Source organism: Varanus komodoensis, unplaced genomic scaffold, assembly GCF_004798865.1.
Source record: "Varanus komodoensis strain SLA01 unplaced genomic scaffold, ASM479886v1 scaffold4, whole genome shotgun sequence".
Lineage (NCBI taxonomy): Eukaryota > Metazoa > Chordata > Lepidosauria > Squamata > Varanidae > Varanus > Varanus komodoensis.
Window position 1 is genome coordinate 16,452,772 of NW_025335941.1, and position 23,013 is coordinate 16,475,784.

Genomic DNA, 23,013 nt, shown 5'->3' on the forward strand with positions numbered 1-23,013 from the left:
CTCTGTGGTTTATTACTATTGCTTTATACCTTTCTAATGTCCTTTAAATCCCTTCTGGCCCTTTTAGGTAAGGAAGCTATTCCATTTTTTGCCTTTCCTTGTGTTTAGCTCACTCCATTGTCATTGCCCCAATACCACTTTACTGTTTGGAAGTAGTGGTTGCCCCTGCTTGCTTTTCTCGCTCTTCCACATTTGGCTAACTACTCATCCCATTTTCTTTCCTCCAGCAGCTCATGCCTTAATAAATGAGGAAACATTTTGAGTATGTTCACATGATACAGTAAACTTGTGTTAGCTGTCACATTTAATTCCCTGTCTTAAACAAGACAATTAAAGATGCATTTTTATTTAAAAGCTGGAATTGTATGTTCTATTTAAATGCAAATGAAGACTAAAATTCAGGGTACAGTGAATATTCAACTGAACATGATCTGTATTTTTGGTTCCACTTCCTTGGTTTCAAAAAAAAAATGTAGGGAAGATTCCTTAGGACATTTATAGTAGTCTTTCATAGAACAGGAGATATGCTTGTGAATTCAGCACTCTGGATACAGGCACTTCTTGTACATGGGTATCACTAATATTAAACCACTGTCCTTTAGATGACTCAGTCTCTGAAGCTGTTGGAGAAAAAAAATCCAAAGCAATTCTTTATTATTACTACATTATTGCTCATTTATAGGAATTCAGTTTTATATTAATATTTTAAGGCAAAAGAATACTGGTCCTACTTACTTTGTTGAAACTTGCCATGGAGGACAAGATCAGAAATGTGGTTGTTAGGAGCTCTTGTCTTCACATAAGCTGTGTAGTGGCCAGATCTCATGGTGCCACTATGTTCAACGATTCCATATAAGGAGTAAAGTACTCTAGAACTCCCCTCTGCTACATTCTATGGAAGAACAATATATTTATAGGGTGTTTCAAATAGATTTTTTGTTGACACACAAAGATTTTTAATTTTTACGTAATATTTCCAGTTTGGATCAGAGATAAACAGGAAACCACTTAAAGAAGTGGATATGTAATATTTATACCCTTTTTTCCTAGAAGACCCAAAGCATTTTATATAATCCTTTCCATTTCTTTCTCACAATAGCCCTATGATTGTAGTTCAGACCAAGACTCAACAACTGGTCCAGAGTCATTCAGTGCACTTTCTGGCCAACCAGAAACAAAAACCTGGATTTTAGAAGATTCAGTCTGATATTCTGTTACACCACACTGATTCCCCAGCTTTACTAACAAAAGTAAAAGTGTTTGAAAAGTAAAGGGAGTTGTATTTTGCTGAAAACATGCAAGGCATAGCCATAAAGCTCCTTTACGTTACCAGTTAAGCCTTAGTACTAAATCAAAAGTCTTCTGTTAATTGCTTCTGTGTAACATTTCTGTTTTGGGAATAGGGTGTGGAGATTCGAACCCCTATCCCCTAAGCTTTAAGAGTGATTTGCAAGGTCCTTGGCTTGGGCTGACATGGGCAGAAGGCGTGGTGGCATCCTACTTTAGTAACTGTCCATGTGTTCACTGCTGGGAACTAGGGCAACCTCCCTCACTGCCCTTCACACAAGGCTATATGACTTAAACAGGCTGCCCCAAGAAGGTGAAGTTTGTCCTACAAGCCTGAGGTTCATCACTGATGTAGACATACTATGACTCATGGGTCAAGGAGCCACCTGGAGACAATGTGCAGAAAGCATGACTATCAGCCAACAAAACAGAAGCCTAGGGGACTCCAGTGGGGGCGGGGGGGGAGCACTTGCCTGCATGGAAAGACAGGAAGAGAACCAATAAAAGAGATGCATAGGCAAGGAAAAAACTGAAACAGAATTTCTTCTGGCTTACCTTGCACTTAATTGAGCAGAAAGGAGCTAAATCTATCACTTCAGGAAATTTTATGTGCTTGTTCACTTTTTGGAGATTATAACCTGTCTAGGTAGAAACCAGAGGAGAGAAATGGTACAAATGCGTAAAATAACAGAACCAAATGTTCACGATCAGAAAAGACTTAAGGTCTAATTCTTTTAAAAATTATAGCTCCAATAAAATACAGTAATAAGTAAAGATATCCTGTTCATTAAAGTCTCTTTCCTGAAAACTTCTCTGGCTCAGGGTTCTTGGAATCTGGCTTTAGCAATTAAAGAATTCCTCTTGGAGAAGCATTCAAGGTCCACATTCCAGTGTTGGAAATGGATGGGGCTGAAGGTGAAAAAGATGGGGCAAAAGATACTAGCATATTTTAGCATAAAGCTCTTATGACCAGTAGCTAAAACTCAGGCAAAGCATTTCAAACTTTTAGAATAGAAGGGAAAAAGCACAAAAGCTGAGAAGCCATGAAATAACTGGTGTGGATGCAGAAAAAGGTGCAGGGTCATCTGAGGAACAGCAGCAATGTTGTCCCCTGGGGTCTGAGTTTCTACATCTGTGCTTTAATCATAGGTCAATCTGATGTACCAGGGAGTGTTCAAGTCAAGGTTTTAAAATTTATTTTATAAAGATGGTTATACCTGTTGAAATCTTTTTAAATGTAGAGTTAAAACTGGAGGAGCAAGAGAAACAAGCATTTGTTTTTTGGCATTTGTGTAAACACGTTTCTTGGCATCTGGAGGAAAAAGAAACAAACATGATGCATTAACTATTTAATAACGACAGAAAGGTATTAGTTTCTGTTAACTTTTGCACCACCACATTAAAAATATTTTGCATTGTCATAGTCTTGACTATCTTGCATGCATGCACCAAGTGGTAACAATACCAATAATGTTCAACTTTGGTTCTGGGTTGAACACAGCAAAATGTGGAAAAGCCAAAGGATTGCATGTGACTATTTCTGCAAGGCACTGCATTATTTATTAGATTTATTTTCTACCTTTTTTCTTTTTAAGAAAAGCAGCTTACATCATTTTTCTCCTGTTCTCATTCCCACAACAAGGACCCTGTGAGGTAGATTGGGCTGAGAGTCTGTGACTGGCTGAAGCCACCCAGTTGGCTCCAAGGTTATGCAGGGACTAGAACCCAGATAGCCCGAGTCCCAGTCTGCCTGAAAATACTATTTATACCAATCCTACTTTTATGGTCGTAGTGGATTTCTCTTTGACAAAATGGCCGTATTAAACTGCATCCTCAAAACCAATTCATGTATACTTATGATGCAAATGAATGAGCCAGCTCCGCATCTTTTCTCATAGGAAAAATTTTTTTGAGTTAGCAATGCACAGATCTGAGGCTGGTTATAAGATTACATCCTCTACATGTGTTTAAAATATAACTACAGGAATTGGATGCTGCAGTTAGCTCTCAACTACACAAAGCATTTCAATTGATGAAGTGTATTTTGAGGCAAACACAACTCATGAACCAAATTGCATATCAAAGAAACAAAAGTGCATATTAAAATTTTGCTATAATTGCATGCATGGTGCACCTCCTGGTATTTTTGTGTGTGACTCTTTGGCTATGAAATCTATGAAGGTGCTTTTTTTTTAATCCGTGCAGGAAGGGCAATTAGGGTCATCTACCTCAAAGAAAAGGCCAGCAGGAGCACTGGCACCAGGGTGGATACAGAATAATCTAGGGACAATTGGGAAGGAGGACGCCTAGTAAAATGCGAAGCCAAGTTTTACCATGTCTTTATCCTACTCCACATATCTAATTGGTTACCTGAACAAATTCTATACAGAGGCATGAAAAACAGTCTACCTTTCTAGTATCAAACACTGCTATCTTCACTGAGTTTTGTCATATAACTTAGTTTTTAAAATAACGTCTTCAACTAGGTTATATCCTTACTCAAAGATGGCAAGTAGTCTAAACTTCCTTATGGCAATGCTATATGAAGAGCTTTATAAAAGAGAGGAATGCATTTCTCAGTTTCACCCTGATCTACTAGAACATATGCTCTGTGAAATAATTTATGTTAGGCTGGCTTACTAAGGAAAGATTTAAGAGAGTTAGCATACTTTTTCCTGTGGTCTTTGGTCCACAAAGTTGTCTGCGTGTGCACGCATCACAGAGCAGTTTATTGTTGTCACAAAGTTTCTCATTATGAGTGAACTGAAACAAGCAATGAAGGATTGAATTTTCTTCTATAGTCATAGCTTCCCTGCTTGCAAGAGTACAGAAAGCTGTCTGTGGATCTTCATTCACTACTTCATACATTTTTGTCTCAGAATTATGCTCTTCATTCAAGCTTTCTAGATCATCATCAACAGGTTCCTCATCGAAGGATAATCTGTTGAAATCATTGGCTGTATTTTCTTCTTCCTCAAGACTGTCCTCTTTAAGAGACAGATGGTCCAATTTATTGACACACTCTTCAGTAGAAACCAACTCTTCTGTGGGAACATCCATGCTGACTTCACTGTTTGCCTCTGGGTCAGAAGCATCTGTATTTTCACTGTGTTCGTCTGTATTCTGTTGATCTGATGTTAATTCTTGTCCATTTATATTCTCTTTTTGATCCACATTATGATCTTCAAATGGTTTTAATGGCTCCTCCTCTCGTTTTAGGCAAGTCTCCTCAGAGTCCATTTCCACAATTTCATTACTTTCTACTATTTTGTTAGTGCAAACATTTTGAGGTTCAGATTTTTCAATGGGACAGCTATCTGTAAGTGGAATCACCTTTTCCTGAAATTTTTGCTGACGCCGCTGGTTCTGTCAAGTGACATACAAAAGGAAGAAATTCTGTTTAAGGCAAATTACACTGATTTGTGCTGTACAGAAATATGCAAACGATATGATAGATAAACTGAACTGAAGTCAGTTGAAAAGAAGTCAGTATGGCTTCTTTTTCTTGCCCCATGAATGCTGACCCCATGCCACTTTGTTTCCATAGTTACTGGGCACACATTCCTATACTGTCCCAGTCCAGCAAGGATGGGTGCAGTGGTGGCTTCCAAGCCACCTTGGTAACCTAGAAGTCCTGGCTTGTGGGATTGTTTGGAAGCTACTCCACTGCCTGCCTTGAAAGCTTTTGATGAAATGGCAACCATTCCCAGTGCAGTAAATTATGAAACTAAGGCAGCACACACAGGTGTGGTGTGACACTGTCATGGATCTTAAATGGTTTCTGATTGTTTGGGATCCTCAGTTCTGATCCCAGCTATTGCAATGAAGAAGCCCTTTCAAATCAAGTAAGGTACATGGAGAAGCAGGATGGGACCAGAGGAATAGATGTAAATAGGAATGGATAGCTACTAAAGAGTGGGAAGCACTCTCCCTCAACTTCCTGAAAACTTTTCATTAAAATCAAAAGTCACAACATTCAGCACAGCACTAGTAATAACTTTTCAATCTATTAATGACAGCCCAATCAGGCATCCAACCAATCGTGTTTGAAAGCAAGTGCACTGAAGACTTGGAAGGGCAGCAATGAAAGATAATCAAACGTGAGGACATATTACTGATGGCCAAGGTCAAGATGTTCCAAACTATTGTATTCCCCATCACAATGCATGGGTGTGAAAGCTGGAGAGTGAAGAAAACTCATAGGAGAAAATGGATGCATTTGGAACAGGCTGATGGAAGAGAGTTTTGAGAATACCCTGTACTGACAGCAAGATAGACAAGTGAGTTCTAGATCAATCAAGCCAGCACTTTCCCTAGAAGCAAAAATGACAAAACTGAGGCTGTTGTATTTTGGACACACATCATGAGAAAGCAAGACTCACTGGAGTCACACTAGGAAAAGTGAAAGGCAGAAGACAAAAGGGAAGACCAAATATGAGACAGACTGAATCCAGAAAGGAAGCCACAGCTTTGAACTTGGAACATCCAAATGAAGCTTTCATGGACAGATTTTCAAGACTTTCATGCATAGGGTCACTGTCAGTTGGAGATGACTTGATGGCACATAACAACAAATCCTACTTTTTACTAACCTTTGCTTGCTTCTTGGCAATTTTCTTTGCCTTTTTCTGGAGATGCTTACTTGTACCAGGATCCTCTTCTCTTGACTTCAAATAACAGTCATTTCCCACATTGTCTTCATTATTCTCCATCTCCCTTTCCTGTATCTTTTTAACATTTTTCTCATTTTTTTTCTTACCACCCTTAAAAAGATTATGAACAGCTTAACTTGGGATGTCATATTAAATAATTTGGAAAACAAATATTCAATTGAAGACTAATATTATTCACAACAGTTTGCCGGGACTTGGACTTTTCTTTCCATTTTCTGGCCTTGACAGGTCCTAAAAGAAAGGGTACAGCTTTTCTTCACTGAGTGTCTCACAGTTTATCATTTGATCAACTCCACTGCATTAAAAGTGCAAGTGAAGCAGGATAAACCAATATGTCCTGCTGTTTTACTATGAAGGACTCGTTTATTTCAATACTCTTTTAGGAGTTCTATATATGAGGTTGGTGTGGGAAAAAGCACCTACAGCATGTAAGTTATGGCACTATATGCATATATTTGGACAACCATATGTTTGATTTTGAAAATTCCATCTCCTTGTCTCTTGGAAAATTACATGTGAAAGCTGAGGACTCCCACATTCCTTGAGGCACAAGGCACTCTGCTGGTAGGAGAAAAGTCAGCAATCCCTCCATTCACATGAACAGAGTTCTTACAAGCTAAAAAAAAAAAAAAAAATCCAAAAACAAAGTACAGGCTCTTCTGGACTTACCTGATCATTTAAGACAGGGAGTGACAAATCAAGGAATGACTCGTGCACTAAAGAAACCTAAAACAAACATTTTTATCTATTATTAGAAGAACTACATGGATTTAGAACAGACATTAGTTCTTGGAACCAGGACATACAAAAGTAAATTAAGAAGCAGAATTTGTAGCATTTGAGAAACTGGGTGTATGGTCCACAGGAACTTGGAACATGGTGCAGAGAGTGGTACAAAGCACTCCCTAGTTAAAAGACCTTTAGAAGATTTGGCATCCCAAAGACTGAACATCTTATTTTATTTATTAATGATTAACCTGGAATTCCTGAATCCTAGTCCAAGCTCCAAGCATGACTCCACAGTGGAATTATGTTTTCCTGAAGCACAGGATACTCATATAGTTGCTAATTCTGGGCGACTTTGGCCAGTTACTAACCCTCAGCCTGGGATATAAATATAATAAACAAATCTAACTAATTTACTTTAGGATATTTAACTTGCTTTGTATTGGAACAGGGAATTAACTAACAAGCTTCTGCTTGCTTAGACAAGTTAGATAAGTGTGCTATTTCTCAATTATAATGGAATAAGGGATCAACTACCTAAAAATCTGTTTGCTTTCTATTTTACTTTGTGTGGGCTGGGGGGTGGTAAAGGGAATTTGGCATGCAATGCACCATCAGAGATGCCGGGTTCTCTAAAATTATCTTTTTTCCATTTCTTGAACCTATCCTGTTCACTCATTGTTTGTGCATTTAAAAATTACAATGCAATTTTGAATCATAAAGCATACATAGATGCAAGCACCAAAGCATAACTACATTTGGTTCACATGATGAAGTGCTGACTTGATAATCCTCCTCAGGATGTTGATCCAAACAAACTTCTCCCCTATCCTTACCCACAAAGTCCTTTGCCAAAAATCCCCTGGGTGAACTGTAAGCTAAATAGGGATCTTAACTCATGAAACATTTTTCTTTTTTGTGCCAGAAGACCATTATTTCTACAACACTTTGTGTACTTTTATTAATCATAAGACTTAAACAAAAACCAGCATCCCAGGCTTATGAAGAACAGTGTTTCCTATGGCTTCAGGGCTTCCTGAAAAGTACCCAAGGAACCTTTCAAATACATGCATAGCCCTTCTTAATTGTGTGGAAGTCTCAGGTTGCCCACCTCCTCAGTGGAAAAGGAAAGGCACTTGGTATGTGCTTTATATGCATTCTTAGGCAGTAGAAATAATTCTTGGCTACTAAGCTGAGACATAATTTATGAGCATCTATACAAAGGGGGGACCATTCAGCTAGAATAAAATTATTCATTAGTAAGGCTTTCAATGCAAACTTGGAGAAATAAAGAGAGGTTTAGCAAATTCCCGATTATTTCACTTTATTTTATAAGTATTTGTAAAAGACACACTGGAACACAGTCTTCAAATTGGTATACTATTTTCTTCAAAATATAAGATGGATCATTAAGGCAGGTTCTGGAATTTGCATGGACTTTCTCATTATACAAATTTTATTTTGATTCTGGTAGTCATGGGGGAAAAAGAACAAAGAAATCTGGGTCACCCCAACTTTTCAAAATCATATTTGGCAACACTATCAGCTTTTGAGATTTCCTGGTTCTGTCTCTGTATATAACAGCCATGAAACTGCAGGATCTGTATATATGTGTGTACGCTCCACTCATCCTACCTAGAGACAATTCCTAGAATAGCCAAGACAGGAAGTTGCATTCACATGCAGCAGTAGAAAATCATGGTTTAATTTGGCTTGCTATAGTGTAGGTCATTACCATTTTGAATAGGAAGTTGTTCCATGATGGGCAAACCTGGACAGTGGTTAGCTGTAGGTTAAAAACCCAACTAATTAACTTAAAAGGTCAGCTGTACATGCAAACCACCAAGCAGAATTTTATGTACTATATCAAAACAGACACTTACAGTTTGACACTCCTCACACATGATTGTGCTTGTTAATTCTCCACCGAAAATACGATCCACAAAGTTTTGTGTTACTTTTTTCTTTTCATACTCTGAAATGTGAGATGATACATTAAGGAATTAAAAAGTGGTTATTATGAAGCTACACTACATTATACAAACAATTCTGAGTTTTTCAGTTTTTCATGATTTTGAATATAACTCTCTGAACTGAAAACAGTTCCCCAAAATTGGAGGGTATGTCAGCATGTCTTATTCAGTCCAAAATCAAGTCAGATAACTATAGAAAGGCATACAGCAGCAAAGCCCTGAGGAAACAAGAAAAGCTTAATTCTGGAACAGTGCTAGGTGAACATAAGCTAACATAACAATGTAACTTACCAGCAACTATCTAAAGGAAGAGTTCCTAACTCCTGCCCCCTGGACAAATTCCCTTGGAGGAAATGACAGTAGGGATTCCCCTGCTGGCAGATACTGGCAGCAATACCCCACTGTTATCCCCAGGGATTTTTTTTGTCATAGAACGCACCAGAACACCGTTCCAGCACCTTTTTTTCCAATGGATTTTACGAAGTGATTTTGAATCGTAGCAGATCAGCAGCAAACATCATTAACACAGTGCCTGCAGGCTGCTTTTGTGTCTGCTATCTGCTAGTGAAATAGTGAGGGCGCTGCTCTCGGCTTGGGACGCTGCTCTGCTGCTCAGCTTGGGATTGGTATGTGTGGTCGCATGCTTACTGCCGGCGATGTGAGTTCCGGCACCTTTTTTTTTTACAAAAAAAGCACTGGTTATCTCTAATCAGAGAGAGCAGCAGCAGGTATGTGCAGGTAAGTCCCTTTGTATTTACCTTGTTCTTCCTCCTTTCTGCACTAGGAGGAGGAGCAGGTAAAACACCTAAATCTCTTTTGCTCCACATTGGAAAAGCAAAGCAGGTTTAAAAGAAAGTTGAACTTTTACTAAACTGGGAACTGACATGAGTGAGGGGAACTTCCTCATGAACATGGGGCAGAAGATCAATTTGCCCCACAACTTCATCCCCATTGCAACAAACTGGCTTTTCTGGAGCAATGCTCTCCATACACAGCTCTCTGGATCCCTCGAGATATTTGCATGGTGCCTTTTCAAAGAATGGCCAAAGTTATGAACAGTTTAGAAGCTGTTACCTTTTATTTTCTTTTTCAGGTCTTCATTTTCCTTATCAATAAAATTATTCAGTGCCTTAAGAATTCCAGCACAAGTCCGCTAGGAGTAAAGTGAATTTTCAATATTTTACTAAGGCAGATAATTAGGGTTTTTAACAGTAATCATCATTAACAGTTAAATAAATGCTGTTCTATAGGTTATTATACTTCAGAATATGTTAGTCATATTTGTGTGAAAATGAAATTAATAATAATAATAATAGGGATGCTAATACTAGAATACTTGCTCCTGTATATCTTTTTCTTTCCTCACCCATCTATATTCTTTTCTTTGCTCATCCATATTGGGTTGCATCCAGTTGGTGCCCTTCCACTGACAGAAGACTCTTCAATTTAGTGGAAAGAGCTATAAATACACCTAGCTTATTTTTACTTCACTGTGTTCTATTCAGTTCATTTCTAAGAATATAATTCCATTCCAAATTCTGATATTCTTATATTGGAAATTCAAACTTCTTAATGCTTATTCCCACATGCATATAAAATCATTACAGAATTCCATGACATGTTTCAGGTATGAATATTACTTAATTTAATTTAATTTAATTGTGCTCATGACAAGAAGCCAGGTTTGTTCACATTAACTTTTGGAATCCCATAATTTAATCCATAACTCTCTTGGAGGCAGCTAATTTTGAATTTCCTAATCCAAGGGGTAAGGTACTATAAATATACAGAAGAGTTGCCACATTCATCATGGCGAGGTTCTGCTGGATGAACTTCTCAATGCTCACTCTCTTCAGTGCTGTGTATGCAGGGGGAAAAAAGTACATGGACTTCTAGGCTGCAGCCACAGTATTCATTCTGTACTAAAGGCCTACTTGGATTTCTTCGGTTCGCATCCCATCCAGTAAATAATGAAGCAGCTCCTGGCTGTCCTGCTGTTGAAAGCCTTTAAATCGTATGGCTCTATTTAAAAAACAAAGCAACATGGGTACAAATTAGAGCACATACAAACCTGCGTTCCAAGGAAGCATTTTTTTGTAGAAACATTTATACAATGTTTCTTCAAAAAAAAAAAAAAAAAAAAGGAAGAAAAGGTAGGGGAAGGTGAAGTCTCAAATCACTTTAGCAGTTTTCCATTTTTTTTTCTTTTTGATAATGTCTAGGAAGTTATAACAAGCACCCTTGAAATTTCAAAAATATTTCATGTTGGAGTTCTGTATATAACAGAGTCCAGAAAATCAGACACAGGGCTTCCCAAGAGAGTTACAGTGCAATCCTATGCATATCTTCCTAGAAATGAGTCACTTTTTCCCAGGAAGTTGTGTATAGGATTGCAGGTTGAACATTTTATTTATTTATTTATTTAAAACATTTTTATGCTGCCCCCATCGCAACGAAGCCTCGGGGCGGCTCACAACAGAAACAAATACATAACTACATAAATAATAACAATATAACAATAAAAAAATTATTTAAAAACCCCTGGTGCATTTTACAACTAACTGTTGTTTTAACACTAAAATTTATAGAGGAATTCGTAACACTTTTAATTGATTAATTACAGAGCAAATGATTAAATTTAAATAAATTTGCAAAGTATCAAAACTTTAATAAATCCAAGAACTAATGACATTGCAAGATACTTATAGTTAACAAGATCTACCACACTCTGTTTTTCTGTTTCTATTACAACCAATACTAGCTTAAATAGAGCCTGAAAAAGAAATAGATGTGCCCTTAATTCAAACTCACCAATTACAATTTGCTCTGATACCCATAAAAATGAACTTGAAGTTGATCAATTTAGTAACTAAAACTTTCAGTCCAGTTTAAACAGATTTCAAGTGTGAACACTATGTAATATATTCTCCAATAAGCAGATGCCTCTGATTCATGCAATAAGTGCAAGAGGTGACATTTAAGAAGTCATGTTAAATTGGGCAATATATTTGCTTTATCCAATTCTTCAGTTAGTAGTACCATCAATAGCATAGTATGCAAGTTTTTTTAATCTGTATTAAAAATATTTCTCCGTGGGAAGGTTAGATGTAATGACCCCTACTTATCATCATATCCTGATGCCAGATCCTGTTTTAGTTAAGCAACATTAAAGCACAGATTCCCTGTTCAGAAGTAATGCAAAATTACCTACATAATAATTTAAATCAGTTAAATAAATTATGACAGAAGTGTCAAATCAGTAGAAACAAGCATAGTTTATTAAGAGAGACCTCTGTGTGAATGGCCCCTCTATATTCCAGTTACCTGTCCTGATGTTTTCGGCTTCAAGTACTGATAAAACAATGTTAACGTCTGATGATGTAGATGATGGAAGATATCTTAACAGTAATCCAATTTCACTATGCACCCAACTGTACAAGATGAAGTAAGCTTTCACTAATATAGGTAGATACTTACTTTTTACAGACCTGAGAGAAGAGATCTTTAGGGGTCACGGTTCCTTTTTTTGTCTCTTGCATTTCTGTCAGAAACTGGCACATTGCTAATGTAAGAGGTCTCGGCTGATCAAGCTTAACTGCTAGAGGCTCCTAAAATGCCACATAAAGAATGCACATGCGTTACATGCAGAAATTTGATCTTCTGAAGAAATACATGCAAATGATTTTACTGTCTTCAGCAAAATACTTTTTGTAAACCTAAGTGATGGTATCTAATGAAAGAACAGGACACATGGAAGGGAGATATCCTGACCTTAACCTACAATACAATCTTCCTCCCTAAAAAAGGTTCTAATGTGGTTCAGGGGTCAAGTGTGGTTAATCTTAACTACAATGTAAGGTAAAAACAAACTACAGCCATGTTTTATGAAACTGTTTCTCTCCATAGTTAAGATGAGCCACAGTTCAGAGTTTGGACATAATACTTACTGGTTAAAAATGAATTTAAAAGTTCCTGCTATGCCAGAGTGAAGGGAGCGAGAAGTGTACGTGCCCAAGTATCATGCATTAACATTAAACCATAATTTAGCAATAATTATTAACCAGGCCATTGCATAAAGCATTATGATCTTTTCTTCATTTCAGAAAAAGCACAATCCTATGCATGCTCAGGTAGAAAAATGGCCTAAAACTGCCAGCACACCCAAGCCAGCAAAAACTTGCATAGGATTGAGCCCTAAGAGTCTATACAACTGCAATATTGACTGGTTGTCAAAATTTGCTCAGAGTACTAAAGTATACCTATTTATTATTATTTATTTTTTCAATTTGTAGGCTACTACAAAATCTCTTATCTGGGCTCTCTGTGTAGCTTCCAACAATTAAAACAACACAATATTCTAAAATCAGACATGAAATTAACATATTTAAACACATTAACAACATTATCAAAATATAAAAATGTAATAACAGAATTAAAATGCTAACTAAACACAGTAAAATAAACAAATTTAGATTTAAATCGGCCCCTAAAATCAATTATTAAAATAGCTGGAAAAGAAGAATGCCTTTGCCTGGTGCTGAAATGATAGTGGTGATTGTGCCAGGTGCAAGGTCATCAAACCGGTCAGTCCTAGAGGAGATCAACCCTGACTGCTTTTTAGAAGGCCAGATGCTGAAGATGAAACTCAACTACTTTGGCCACCTAATGAGAAGGAAGGACTCCCTGGAGAAGAGCCTAATGCTGGGAACAATAGATGGCAGAAGAAGAAGGGGACGGCAGAGGATGAGGTGGCTAGATGGAGTCACTGAAGCAGTTGGTGTGAGCTTGTGGACTCCAGGGGATGGTGGAGGACAGGAAGGCCTGGAGGAATGTTGTCCATGGGGTCGCGATGGGTCGGACACGACTTCGCGATTAACAACAACAATTTCAAAGGTGAACACAGCCACCAAGAAGGTCCTTCCTCTAACGAACATCCTCCTCATGTCCCTAGGGGATGGCTCCTTGAGAAGGACCTCCTCGCTCAGTCTTAATGGATGGGTAGATACATACAGGAGAAAGGAGTCCTTCAGTACCCAGGACACAGGTTGTTTAGGGCTTTATATGTAAGTATAAGCACTATGAATTGGGTCTGGGCTTCCACTGGTAGCCAGTGTAGATGGTATAGAACTGGTTTGATATAGGAATATGCACTAGTTCTTGTCAGCAAACACATGGCCTTATGTTGAACCAGTTGGAGTGTTCAGATCATCTTTAAAAGCAGCCCCTCACAGAGTGTGTTGCAATAGTCCAACTGGAATGTAACTAGTGCGTGTGTAACTGTGGCTAAGCTTTGTCTGTTAAGATATGGCTGCAGTTGGTAAATCAAGCACACGTGAAGAAAGGTGCTCCTGGCAACGGAGTCCTCTTGGAACTCAAAGTGAGAGTTTTGGATCCAGGAGTACCCCAAGCTCGAACTTATTAACAATAGTATCATAAACAGCAGCCTATGTACCGTAATTGAGAATTCCGGTGGTTCAATTGTAATTGTTGAGTCAGGCATTTTAACTTCCTTCAGCAATTCCCTCAGAACTGGTGTCTGCGATAAATTCTGCATGGAAAAGCAAAACAAAATGAAAAAAACTTGAAATAAAAACACACACTGAAGGTACACAACTGGTATAATTAAATAATGAAACTCTTATTACACACACAGAATTCTTATATACATTCTATTATGCAGTCTGTATAGATGTAATAGGAACCTACTATACAATGCCTGAAGTCAAATGAACAATAATCACTGCCAAGAGATCCAGTGACTAAAGTATATGTATGCACGTGTTGTTGCAATGAAAGCCCTAACATTCTAAATTCCATAATAAATAAGTGTACAGTCTTAATAAAATACATTCACATAGAAGCGACTCTACAGGCTTATACTAACACAGCATTTTGTACTCCATCAGGCACTGCCATCAAATAAACATAACAAATAACCAAAGTTTCTCCTCCATATAGACACCTATTTTGTTATTTCCTGGAATGGATCATCAGGAGAACCCTGTAAAGCATCCTGGATTCCTGTCAAGAGGGAAAAAAGGCTGCACTGACAGAAAGCCAAAGAAGTGGGCCCTAGGTCAAACCAAGCCAGAACTTTCCCTGGAAGCAAAAATAATAAAACCGAAGCTGTTATAATTTGGGCACAAAGAAGGCGAAACTCACTGAAGAGAACGCTAGAGAAAGCTAAAGGCAGAAGACCAATTTTGAATTCCAATTCCGGGGCTGTCAAGGATGGGACATTTTGGAGAGCATGCACTTACATGGTTGCCATAAATCCGAGACAACTTAATGGCACATAACATAAATACAATGGAATCCTCATATCATCACCCTAAAAGTTAAAGGCCCCTTAAAACACCTTCTCAAATGTTTCTTCACTCTCTCTAGTAACTAAAGCTTGTAGGCTACTATTCAACACTGACAAATTGGGAAGGGGGCTTCTAGTGTGAGGAAAAAGAAGAAAGTCCCAATGTGTGAGCAAAGTTCCACTCATCTATCGGCGGAGCCATCCCACAGAAATGATACATGTCCAATTCATCTTCATCACACTTTGAAGCTAGGCAGCTTCCTGAAAAGGACTTTCTTAACTGCTCTTGTTAATTATATAAAGCAACAGGACATGATAGTGAATTTTATGAACACAGGCTTTATCAGAGGAATATCTAGTTAACTATGAAAGGCCAATCAACCTCCAAATGGGACAACAGCTACACCACAATCCACAATAGAACCCAGAGATCAGGCAAGCACATGCAGGAACATGTTTTTTATCAGGTAGGTTGGCCTCAGACTACCCAGAGTTTTAAATGAACTTCTACCATTGAAATTAGCCCAGAAACAAAACTTTAAAAAGTAGCTGCACTCCAAATGCTCATTCTGTATTCACAGGAGGGCAGAAAAAGTACAGATCTGGCAATCTCTGTAATTTCTGGCATACCTGCAAAACAGCATTAAAGAAACATGTGTTGCCCAAGTTACTAAGACCTTTCACCGTAACTTCAGCATTGCCATTCAAATGAAATTTGTCATCTTTGTCCAATTTCTCCTTTTTCCCCCTCTCTTCCTCATTTATATGGTCTTTTATTTTTTTGTTTTCCAATGGCTTATTTTCTTCATCTTTAGATTCTGAAACAAAAAAAGCTAGTTTTAAACTTTAAAATATTATAAATCAAGATACGATGCCAAATCTTGGAATGACAAAATTATATGCACTACTTAGGGAAAAAGCAAGCATTATGCAACCGCATATATGACTGTCATCAAAACTGCAGGCGGCTCTTGAACTTGCTCTTGTACTTTCCAATCTGAGTGCATGTGCATGGATGCTGTCTGGAGGGCCATAAAGGACTACTGTACTAACCTATGAATGAAAGATGGCGTTATTCTAATATGAAAGGCGACACTTAAAAAACTATTTCTAAAATCTTCTGGATGCTGTTACCTAAGAGCTCTAAATTTCTGTTAGTTACTGGCAAGCAGCACACATTGCAAGCAGGCTTATTCTAGCGGTTTAGAAACTTACCTGCATTCTGGGTGTGGACACGGGCTTGCTTTCTAACATAATCCACAAGTTGGCCTAACTGAGTGGAACTGCTATAGGGGATCTCATTATCACACAAGTAGCACCTGTTTCCAGAAAGGGGAACAAAGCAAATCAATTAAACACTACTACCCAAAGGCTCTTGGTGAAGAGTGCAGGTCACATCAAAGCACGGTATCATACGACTGCAGCACAGCATGATTTTTTTTCAAGCTGCCTGCAGGGATTGCCCTGATGCAGGTTTCTGTTCTTGCCAACATCTAGGGATTCAGAGACGCTGTATGGTATTGTAGGGTTCAGACGCCACCTCTGCCTTCTGTGCAGTCTTCTAGACAGCTACTTGTAATTTGCCACACCTCCCATGGCAGCTCCTTTGTGGTGGTCCCCAGAACAGTTTATCAAATGACCTAAAAGTGCTCATGGTCAAAAAAGGCTGCCTAGCCCTGTTGCTATTTTTGCTTTTCTTTAAAGCAGGGCATCTGATGGTCAGATATTATCAAAACTTGTCAACTATGATCCACTTTTCCAGTAGTGGCAACAATGGTACATAGAACGGAATCCCAGCTAATTTTAGGGGATGTCATGTGAAGAGAAAGTAAAATTTGATTTTTCAAGTCTGGCAACCAGAACTATATTGGCAGCCAATTCAATGATGCTCCTCTTAACCTAGTAAACCAATCTGAGAGTAATATAGCATTTCCGTTTATCTCTGCAATTCACCATTTCTGATGTTTTTGGTTTGGGAGGCAGTTCCATGCATGGGAAACATTTATGAACATGTATTTCAAGAGCCTTGGTACAATGGGGGCAAGAATCATTAAAGCAGTGAAGTCTGTTAGTAATATGAAAGTATTTAAGAAATGCATTACTGCCAATAAAAATCTGAATGGACGTTTTTGTTGTTGGACTAGTATGCTAATAAAAGCTTTCATATTTAGCCCAGGCATGTAGGTTACAATTACTAATACGAATTTTGTTATGTTATAGCAGGCCATTCCATTTCAGGCAGCCCCACTGCTGCTAGGATTCAAGACTGCAGCAACAGCTATCCACACAACAATGCTGTATATCTAATTCACAGGAAACAAGATGGCTACAAGTCCTAGGCCAGTCTCCTGCAACCCAATACACTCTAGATATTTTGGACTTCAACCCCCATCAGATCAGCCAGCATGGCTAATGGTCAGGAATTCTGTGAGTTGTTCAAAACCTCTGGAGAACATTAGGGTGGAGATGGCTGTCCTAAACCAATAAATTGGACCAGAATATGCAGGAAAGTGCTTCCTTTCTATACAATTGTATTTGAGCATTTCTAACTTTTTCTAACATATTGTGCTCCAAGTATGCTCAGGTATCAGTGAAATAATATCCCTTATAATGGCTTCTATGGCAGATGGTAAAGGATGCTGTGAAAGAAAGTGAACTACATATAAACCAAACGTACTGCATGAAAGATTATGTAATCATCCCAGTAGCTCTTAGCATTAAAAGACATGCCCTTCCAACCGATACTGAGAAACTCACCACACACTCCAGCTGTCCAAATTGAGAACCAAAGGATGAGGCTCTGATCTTAATGTTTCATAGTGCTTTAAAGCATGTTGTTGTTCAGAGTTTCTGCCACAGCCCTGTAATACCGCAAGTATGAAACATACAAGCAACAACCGCGTGTGTTCAAAAAGTTTAAGTTAAAACAGAATTTAACATAGTTATTGCAGTAAGCTGTAGTGTAAGACTCTCAAATAGCTGCAACGTATCTCATTAGAATTATGTATTTTATTTATTTATTTATTTATTTATTTATTTATTTATTTATTTATTAAAACATTTTTATGCCGCCCCATTCGCCGAAGCCTCGGGGCGGCTTACAATTTATTTAGATCAAAGCCAGTACGTTCCTCCATTCACACAGTGTATCTGAGATCTACTAGAACATCCCACTGGATGAGGATGGAGATAATTTTCACCAATTCCCCCTCCCATCTGCAGCCTTTAACACTGTTTTGGAGAGCCCCCCAGAGATCTCCTGAACAGATTTTTGAAGGGTGCAGAGGATTCAAGGGGATTCAGCAGATGTTCCATGATCAGAAATCTGCCCATGGAAAGCCGGATCCAACCCAATGCATTTTCTAAAGCCCAAAAGGAATGATAACTATTCAGTACAGACAGTACTAACAGTACAGAAAAAGTGGGCTAATATTACACGGGGCAGATGTTCTCAAGGCGGTACTCAAGTCTGACAGTTCCTAAATATTTACATACCAAGTTTTTGCCATTTAAGAAAAACAGCAAGCGATATCAAAGCAAGAATAAAATGTTTGTATCACTACATTTCTTAACGACATTAACAACTGATTAAATAAATCAGCTCCACATTTTCCAACTTTGTTATGTCTTTTATAGAAAAAGAGAGTTACCCTGTGGCCACACTTTAGACATAACCATATCACTGGTCTATCTTCAGCTTCTTCTTCAGACTTCTCACGTGTACCACTGTTCAATGGCTGGCAATCCTGGCAAGAGTTCCAGTCCACATTCTGCAATGCCTTTTTCAGATGACCTTGATCCAGTCCTTTGCGAAGGTGTTTGCACACAGGCCCTATCAAGAAGTTTAAAGAAGGTGAAAGCCACAATTAGAGTGTGTGAAGGGGCATTACTTAGAACCCATGTGGCGTAGCACTGGAAATTTTGGAGCGAGCTGCCACTTTTCCTCATGGTGCTAGCAAATTCCACTTAGGTTTAGAACACCATTGGAAACTGCTCTACATATTCTCATTTTGCCTTTTCCCACCACATATATTGGTTTCAGTTATGAGGATTGCTCCCCAAAGACTGTCACTATATGTACCATCTAGACACTCTGTGCAGACATGGATGCCCCAAAATATTATATGAGTATTAATAATTAAACAAAAGGACTTTTCATTTAGTAATTGGATATAAAGAGTTTACAAGCATGACTGAGAATTTTCATATTGGAAGGGATAGACAAGAGTGGAGAATTAACTTTGTCATTCTATTGATCTTCATACTGTGGGTAACGTCACCCTACTGTCATTGTTTTCACCACCTGTTAGGTTCATAAGGCATGCTTTCTCAGTGTAGTATACTCCATTAGCCACACTGGCTGGAGCTGAACTCCAGAATATATGAAAGGTGCCAGGCTTGGGAGTCAGAGTGTATTAAGACTCCAAGGCAGCACTCATATTTTGTCCCAACTCAGAAAAAATAAGCATTATAATCAATAGTATTAAACATATGAAATTACATTTAATTACTATCCATTTCATTAGGAGAAGCCAAGAAGTTTTCCATTAGAAGAGGCAAATCTTGGCTTTGGCAAATTCATTGCTATATAATTTGGTACTGGCCAGCTAAAAATTAGAAAGCTACTCTGTGTGGGATATTTTGCTTATCAATGCACAGTTGCTCTTTACAGCAGTTGACCTGAAACAGGGCAACTCCATTCATAATGACATTAAATATTTTGCCAGGGAAAGAAGCAGCTATGATAAACTTCGCCTCCTCAGAAATATACAACTGTCTGATATTACTTGTATGAATAAAAGGTACCCAGTGCATCCAGTGAGTCATCCGGCTGTATGTTTTTTCCCTTTGTACGCTTCTTTCCCATGTTAGCAATCCCAGGTTTTACTTCATATCAAACAACTATGGCTTAGGAGAAAAGGAGAGATTAACATTATTTTTAGGACACCTCAATACTTAGGAAGCAGATGCATTACTATACATTGAAGATTCAATTATTTAAGGTGAACAGATATCTGGAACATAATGATGCTCCATGAAACAAAGGTTATTAGCATGGACATGGGATTCACATTACCACTTGTATCTTCTTTCCTTTTTATGTGTATTGGCTCAGGAGAATAAGCTGGAAGACAAAATGAGCCACCACTCCAACACCGGAGAATAGGTTTTCACCTATTTATATAAAGTAACTTACCTGGTACCTTGTTTTTAGCAACAGGGTGCACATTATCAGTATACTGTGTATAGGAAGGCCGTAACTCATTGGGAGCTCCCATGAGGTATACATGGGACTGTGTTGAACTTCAGCTACAAAGATCTGAATTCAAATCTCTGCTTGGCCAAAAAGATGATGACAAAGTCACTTTTCCAGAGGGTAAATAATAGTAATCTGATAGTAATGTCAAAAGTTTAAGCTAGGTTCTTGTATAACAGGTTAAGCTAGCTGGACAAGATCCTTTAAATTATGTTGCAACATGCTATGGTGGAAGAGGGGTTAAACATTTTAAAATTTACCCCTTGTGTTGCGACTAACCAGAGAGAAGCACAATATGCTACAACAAAAGAGATTATGAAATAAGATTGTTTGCTAGTGCAGCAATATGTACTAGTGCTTCAGACTATGCATGGCTTTCCTTTTTATTCTTTCTGGTCTTGCACTGTTGTTCTGTCTGACTGGTCCAAAGTCACATAGTGAACTCCATGGTTGAGTGGGGACTAGAACCCAGATAGCCTGGGGCCCAGTCCCCATGATTTAAGTACTTCACTACACTGACTCGTTTGTGTGTGTGTGTGTGTGTGTGTGTGTGTACTTTTATTTTCCCAATTAAATGACAGATCAGGTTCCAAAGAAACACACAACTAGTTCCATTTGCTCATTCAAAGTCTTGACTTTCATTTATCAAACTGCAAGCTTCCAACTGTATGGCGAACCATTTCAGAATGTTTGTAAAAGTTTAACAAAGACTCAGTGAGTATGTCTACAGTAGCTTTTTATTTTCTGGTTTTTGTGCATACCCTTATGTATATCTTAGACCCTCTGTTCTTAGACCCAATTCTTTAAGCTCAGAATCATATACATGTTTAAACAGAAAAAAGTCTTACAACTCCCAGAACTTCCCAAGATTACACCCTAAATAGCTATTTGCCTATATTTTTAACAAAGTTAACAGAAATTAAGCAAGTGAAAATAATCATTAACTTTATCTTTATGCCAGGGAAACATTAATGTTCTCCATTTTTGCATGTAAGGTGATAGTTATAAGGACAAGGATGAAAGCTGGCTACACTGAATAGTCTAAATAGCAGTATCTCCTAGAGAGATACTACTCCCTTGGAGAAGGATAGGTGCTAGCTAATATTTATGTACCTCTATTACACACAGACAAAGCTGTTAAGAAGTTGACAGTTTTTGCTATAGCATCTTGCTTCCCCAAGAAGGCCAACTCAACACAAAGCTGGTACTGTACTGCCACTTTTTCTCCTTCTAAATGTGCTTCCGAAGGGGAAGTCATACTACTTTACTACAAAACAACAAAAGCCTTGTAGCACCTTTAAGACTAGCAATTTATTCTGGCATAAGGTTTGTGGTCAGATGCATCTGATGAAGAGGACTGCAGTCCATTAAAACCTGTGCCAGATTTTTAAGGCGTCTAAGATCATGGCATCCTGTCTTCTCACTTCCAGGCAAATAGATGGGGAAGAGAAGGAGGCAGTGACAGATTTTATTTTCCTGGGCTCCAAGATCACTGCATACGGGGACTGCAGCCAAGAAATTAAAAGATGCTTGCTCCTGGGAAGGAAAGCTATGACAAATCTAGACAGCATAATAAAAAGCAGAGACATCACTCTGCCAACAGTATGGCTGTGAAAGTTGGACCATAAGGAAGGCTGGGCGCCGAAGAATTGAGGCCTTTGAATTGTAGTGCTGAAGGAGACTCCTGCGAATCTCTTGGACTGCAAGGCGATCAAACTGGTCAGTCCTAGAGGAGATCAACCCTGACTGCTCTTTAGAAGGCCAGATCCTGAAGATGAAACTCAAATACTTTGGCCACCTAATGAGAAGGAAGGACTCCCTGGAGAAGAGCCTAATGCTGGGAACAATTGATGGCAAAAGAGGAAGGGGACGGCAGAGGATGAGGTGGCTAGATGGAGTCACTGAAGCAGTCAGCCTGAGCATAAGTGGACTCTGGGGGATGGTGGAGGACAGGAAGGCCTGGAGGAATGTTGTCCATGGGGTCGCAATGGGTCGGACATGACTTCACGACTAACAACAACAAGGGTCTTTCATTCTTTTTTGCCAACTTCCACGTCTTTAAACTAGGCACTCGAGAGCTCTGCAGATGTTTTTAACTACACCTCCCATAACCCCGAGCCAACGTGGCTCATAGTAAGAGAATTATGGAAACTGCTGTTCAAAAGTTCCGATGCCCCAGGTGGCAACAAAGGTATTTGCAAAAACCGTGGGGGGGGGGTGGAGGGAGAAAGCAAGCTAGCAAAGCAGCAGGGCAGCACGCGCTGGGATAAGTCACCACAGTAAGGACTCCTATGGCAGCCTGTGCCGAGAGCCGCCGCTGGAAAACCGAACGGAGAAAGGAAACGCAGGTGTTCAGAACTGGCACAGTTCAGACTGTCCTCTGCCCTTTCCTCCCTCTGGACGACGACGACGGGCGGCCGCGACGATCCCTCCTAGAACGCATCTCACCTGCAGGGTCCATCAGAACCGGCCCTCCTTTGATTGGCCACTTCACTTCCTTCTCAGCCCGCCTATTCTGTCCTAATTGACAACATCTGAGGCCAATGGGAAAGTACCCCTGCCCTCCGTCCCAGCGACGAAGAAGGAACAGCTCAGGGATGACGACCCATTCGGCAGAAAACTCCCGAAACACTCGGTACGGCTCCTTACCTGGGGACGACATCCTGAATTTAAATATTTTACGACACATCTCCACGTCTGAAGTGGAGATTTACGGTCACCTGACGACGGCCCCGTGGTGCACCGAAAAGCGGGGGCAACGCGCGAGCATAGACACCTCATACTAGAGGG

At 39.0% G+C, this 23,013-nt stretch overlaps 1 protein-coding gene across 6 annotated transcripts; it reads right to left on the reverse strand.

Annotated features, from left to right (window-relative positions):
• Positions 1 to 409: 409 nt before the first annotated feature.
• On the reverse strand, positions 410 to 23,006 carry USP16 (ubiquitin specific peptidase 16). Of its 6 annotated transcripts, none has more exons than XM_044442705.1 (18): positions 22,873 to 23,006; positions 19,773 to 19,874; positions 18,617 to 18,798; positions 17,724 to 17,827; positions 16,182 to 16,285; positions 15,597 to 15,784; positions 14,112 to 14,207; positions 12,137 to 12,267; positions 10,594 to 10,681; positions 9,734 to 9,812; positions 8,570 to 8,661; positions 6,630 to 6,686; positions 5,880 to 6,050; positions 3,957 to 4,653; positions 2,505 to 2,599; positions 1,843 to 1,929; positions 736 to 892; positions 410 to 620 (listed from the first exon to the last, which is right to left on the reverse strand). In XM_044442705.1, exons 2-18 carry the CDS (start codon positions 19,831 to 19,833, stop codon positions 496 to 498), a joined length of 2,514 nt encoding a protein of 837 aa, XP_044298640.1. In that variant the 5' UTR covers positions 19,834 to 19,874; positions 22,873 to 23,006; the 3' UTR covers positions 410 to 495. The 6 variants fall into 6 exon arrangements, 5 of the variants coding, with proteins under 5 accessions (XP_044298640.1, XP_044298644.1, XP_044298642.1 ...); XM_044442709.1 differs by having other exon boundaries at positions 19,773 to 19,868; positions 22,873 to 22,956; XM_044442707.1 differs by lacking the exon at positions 22,873 to 23,006 and adding an exon at positions 22,672 to 22,730.
• Positions 23,007 to 23,013: the final 7 nt, after the last annotated feature.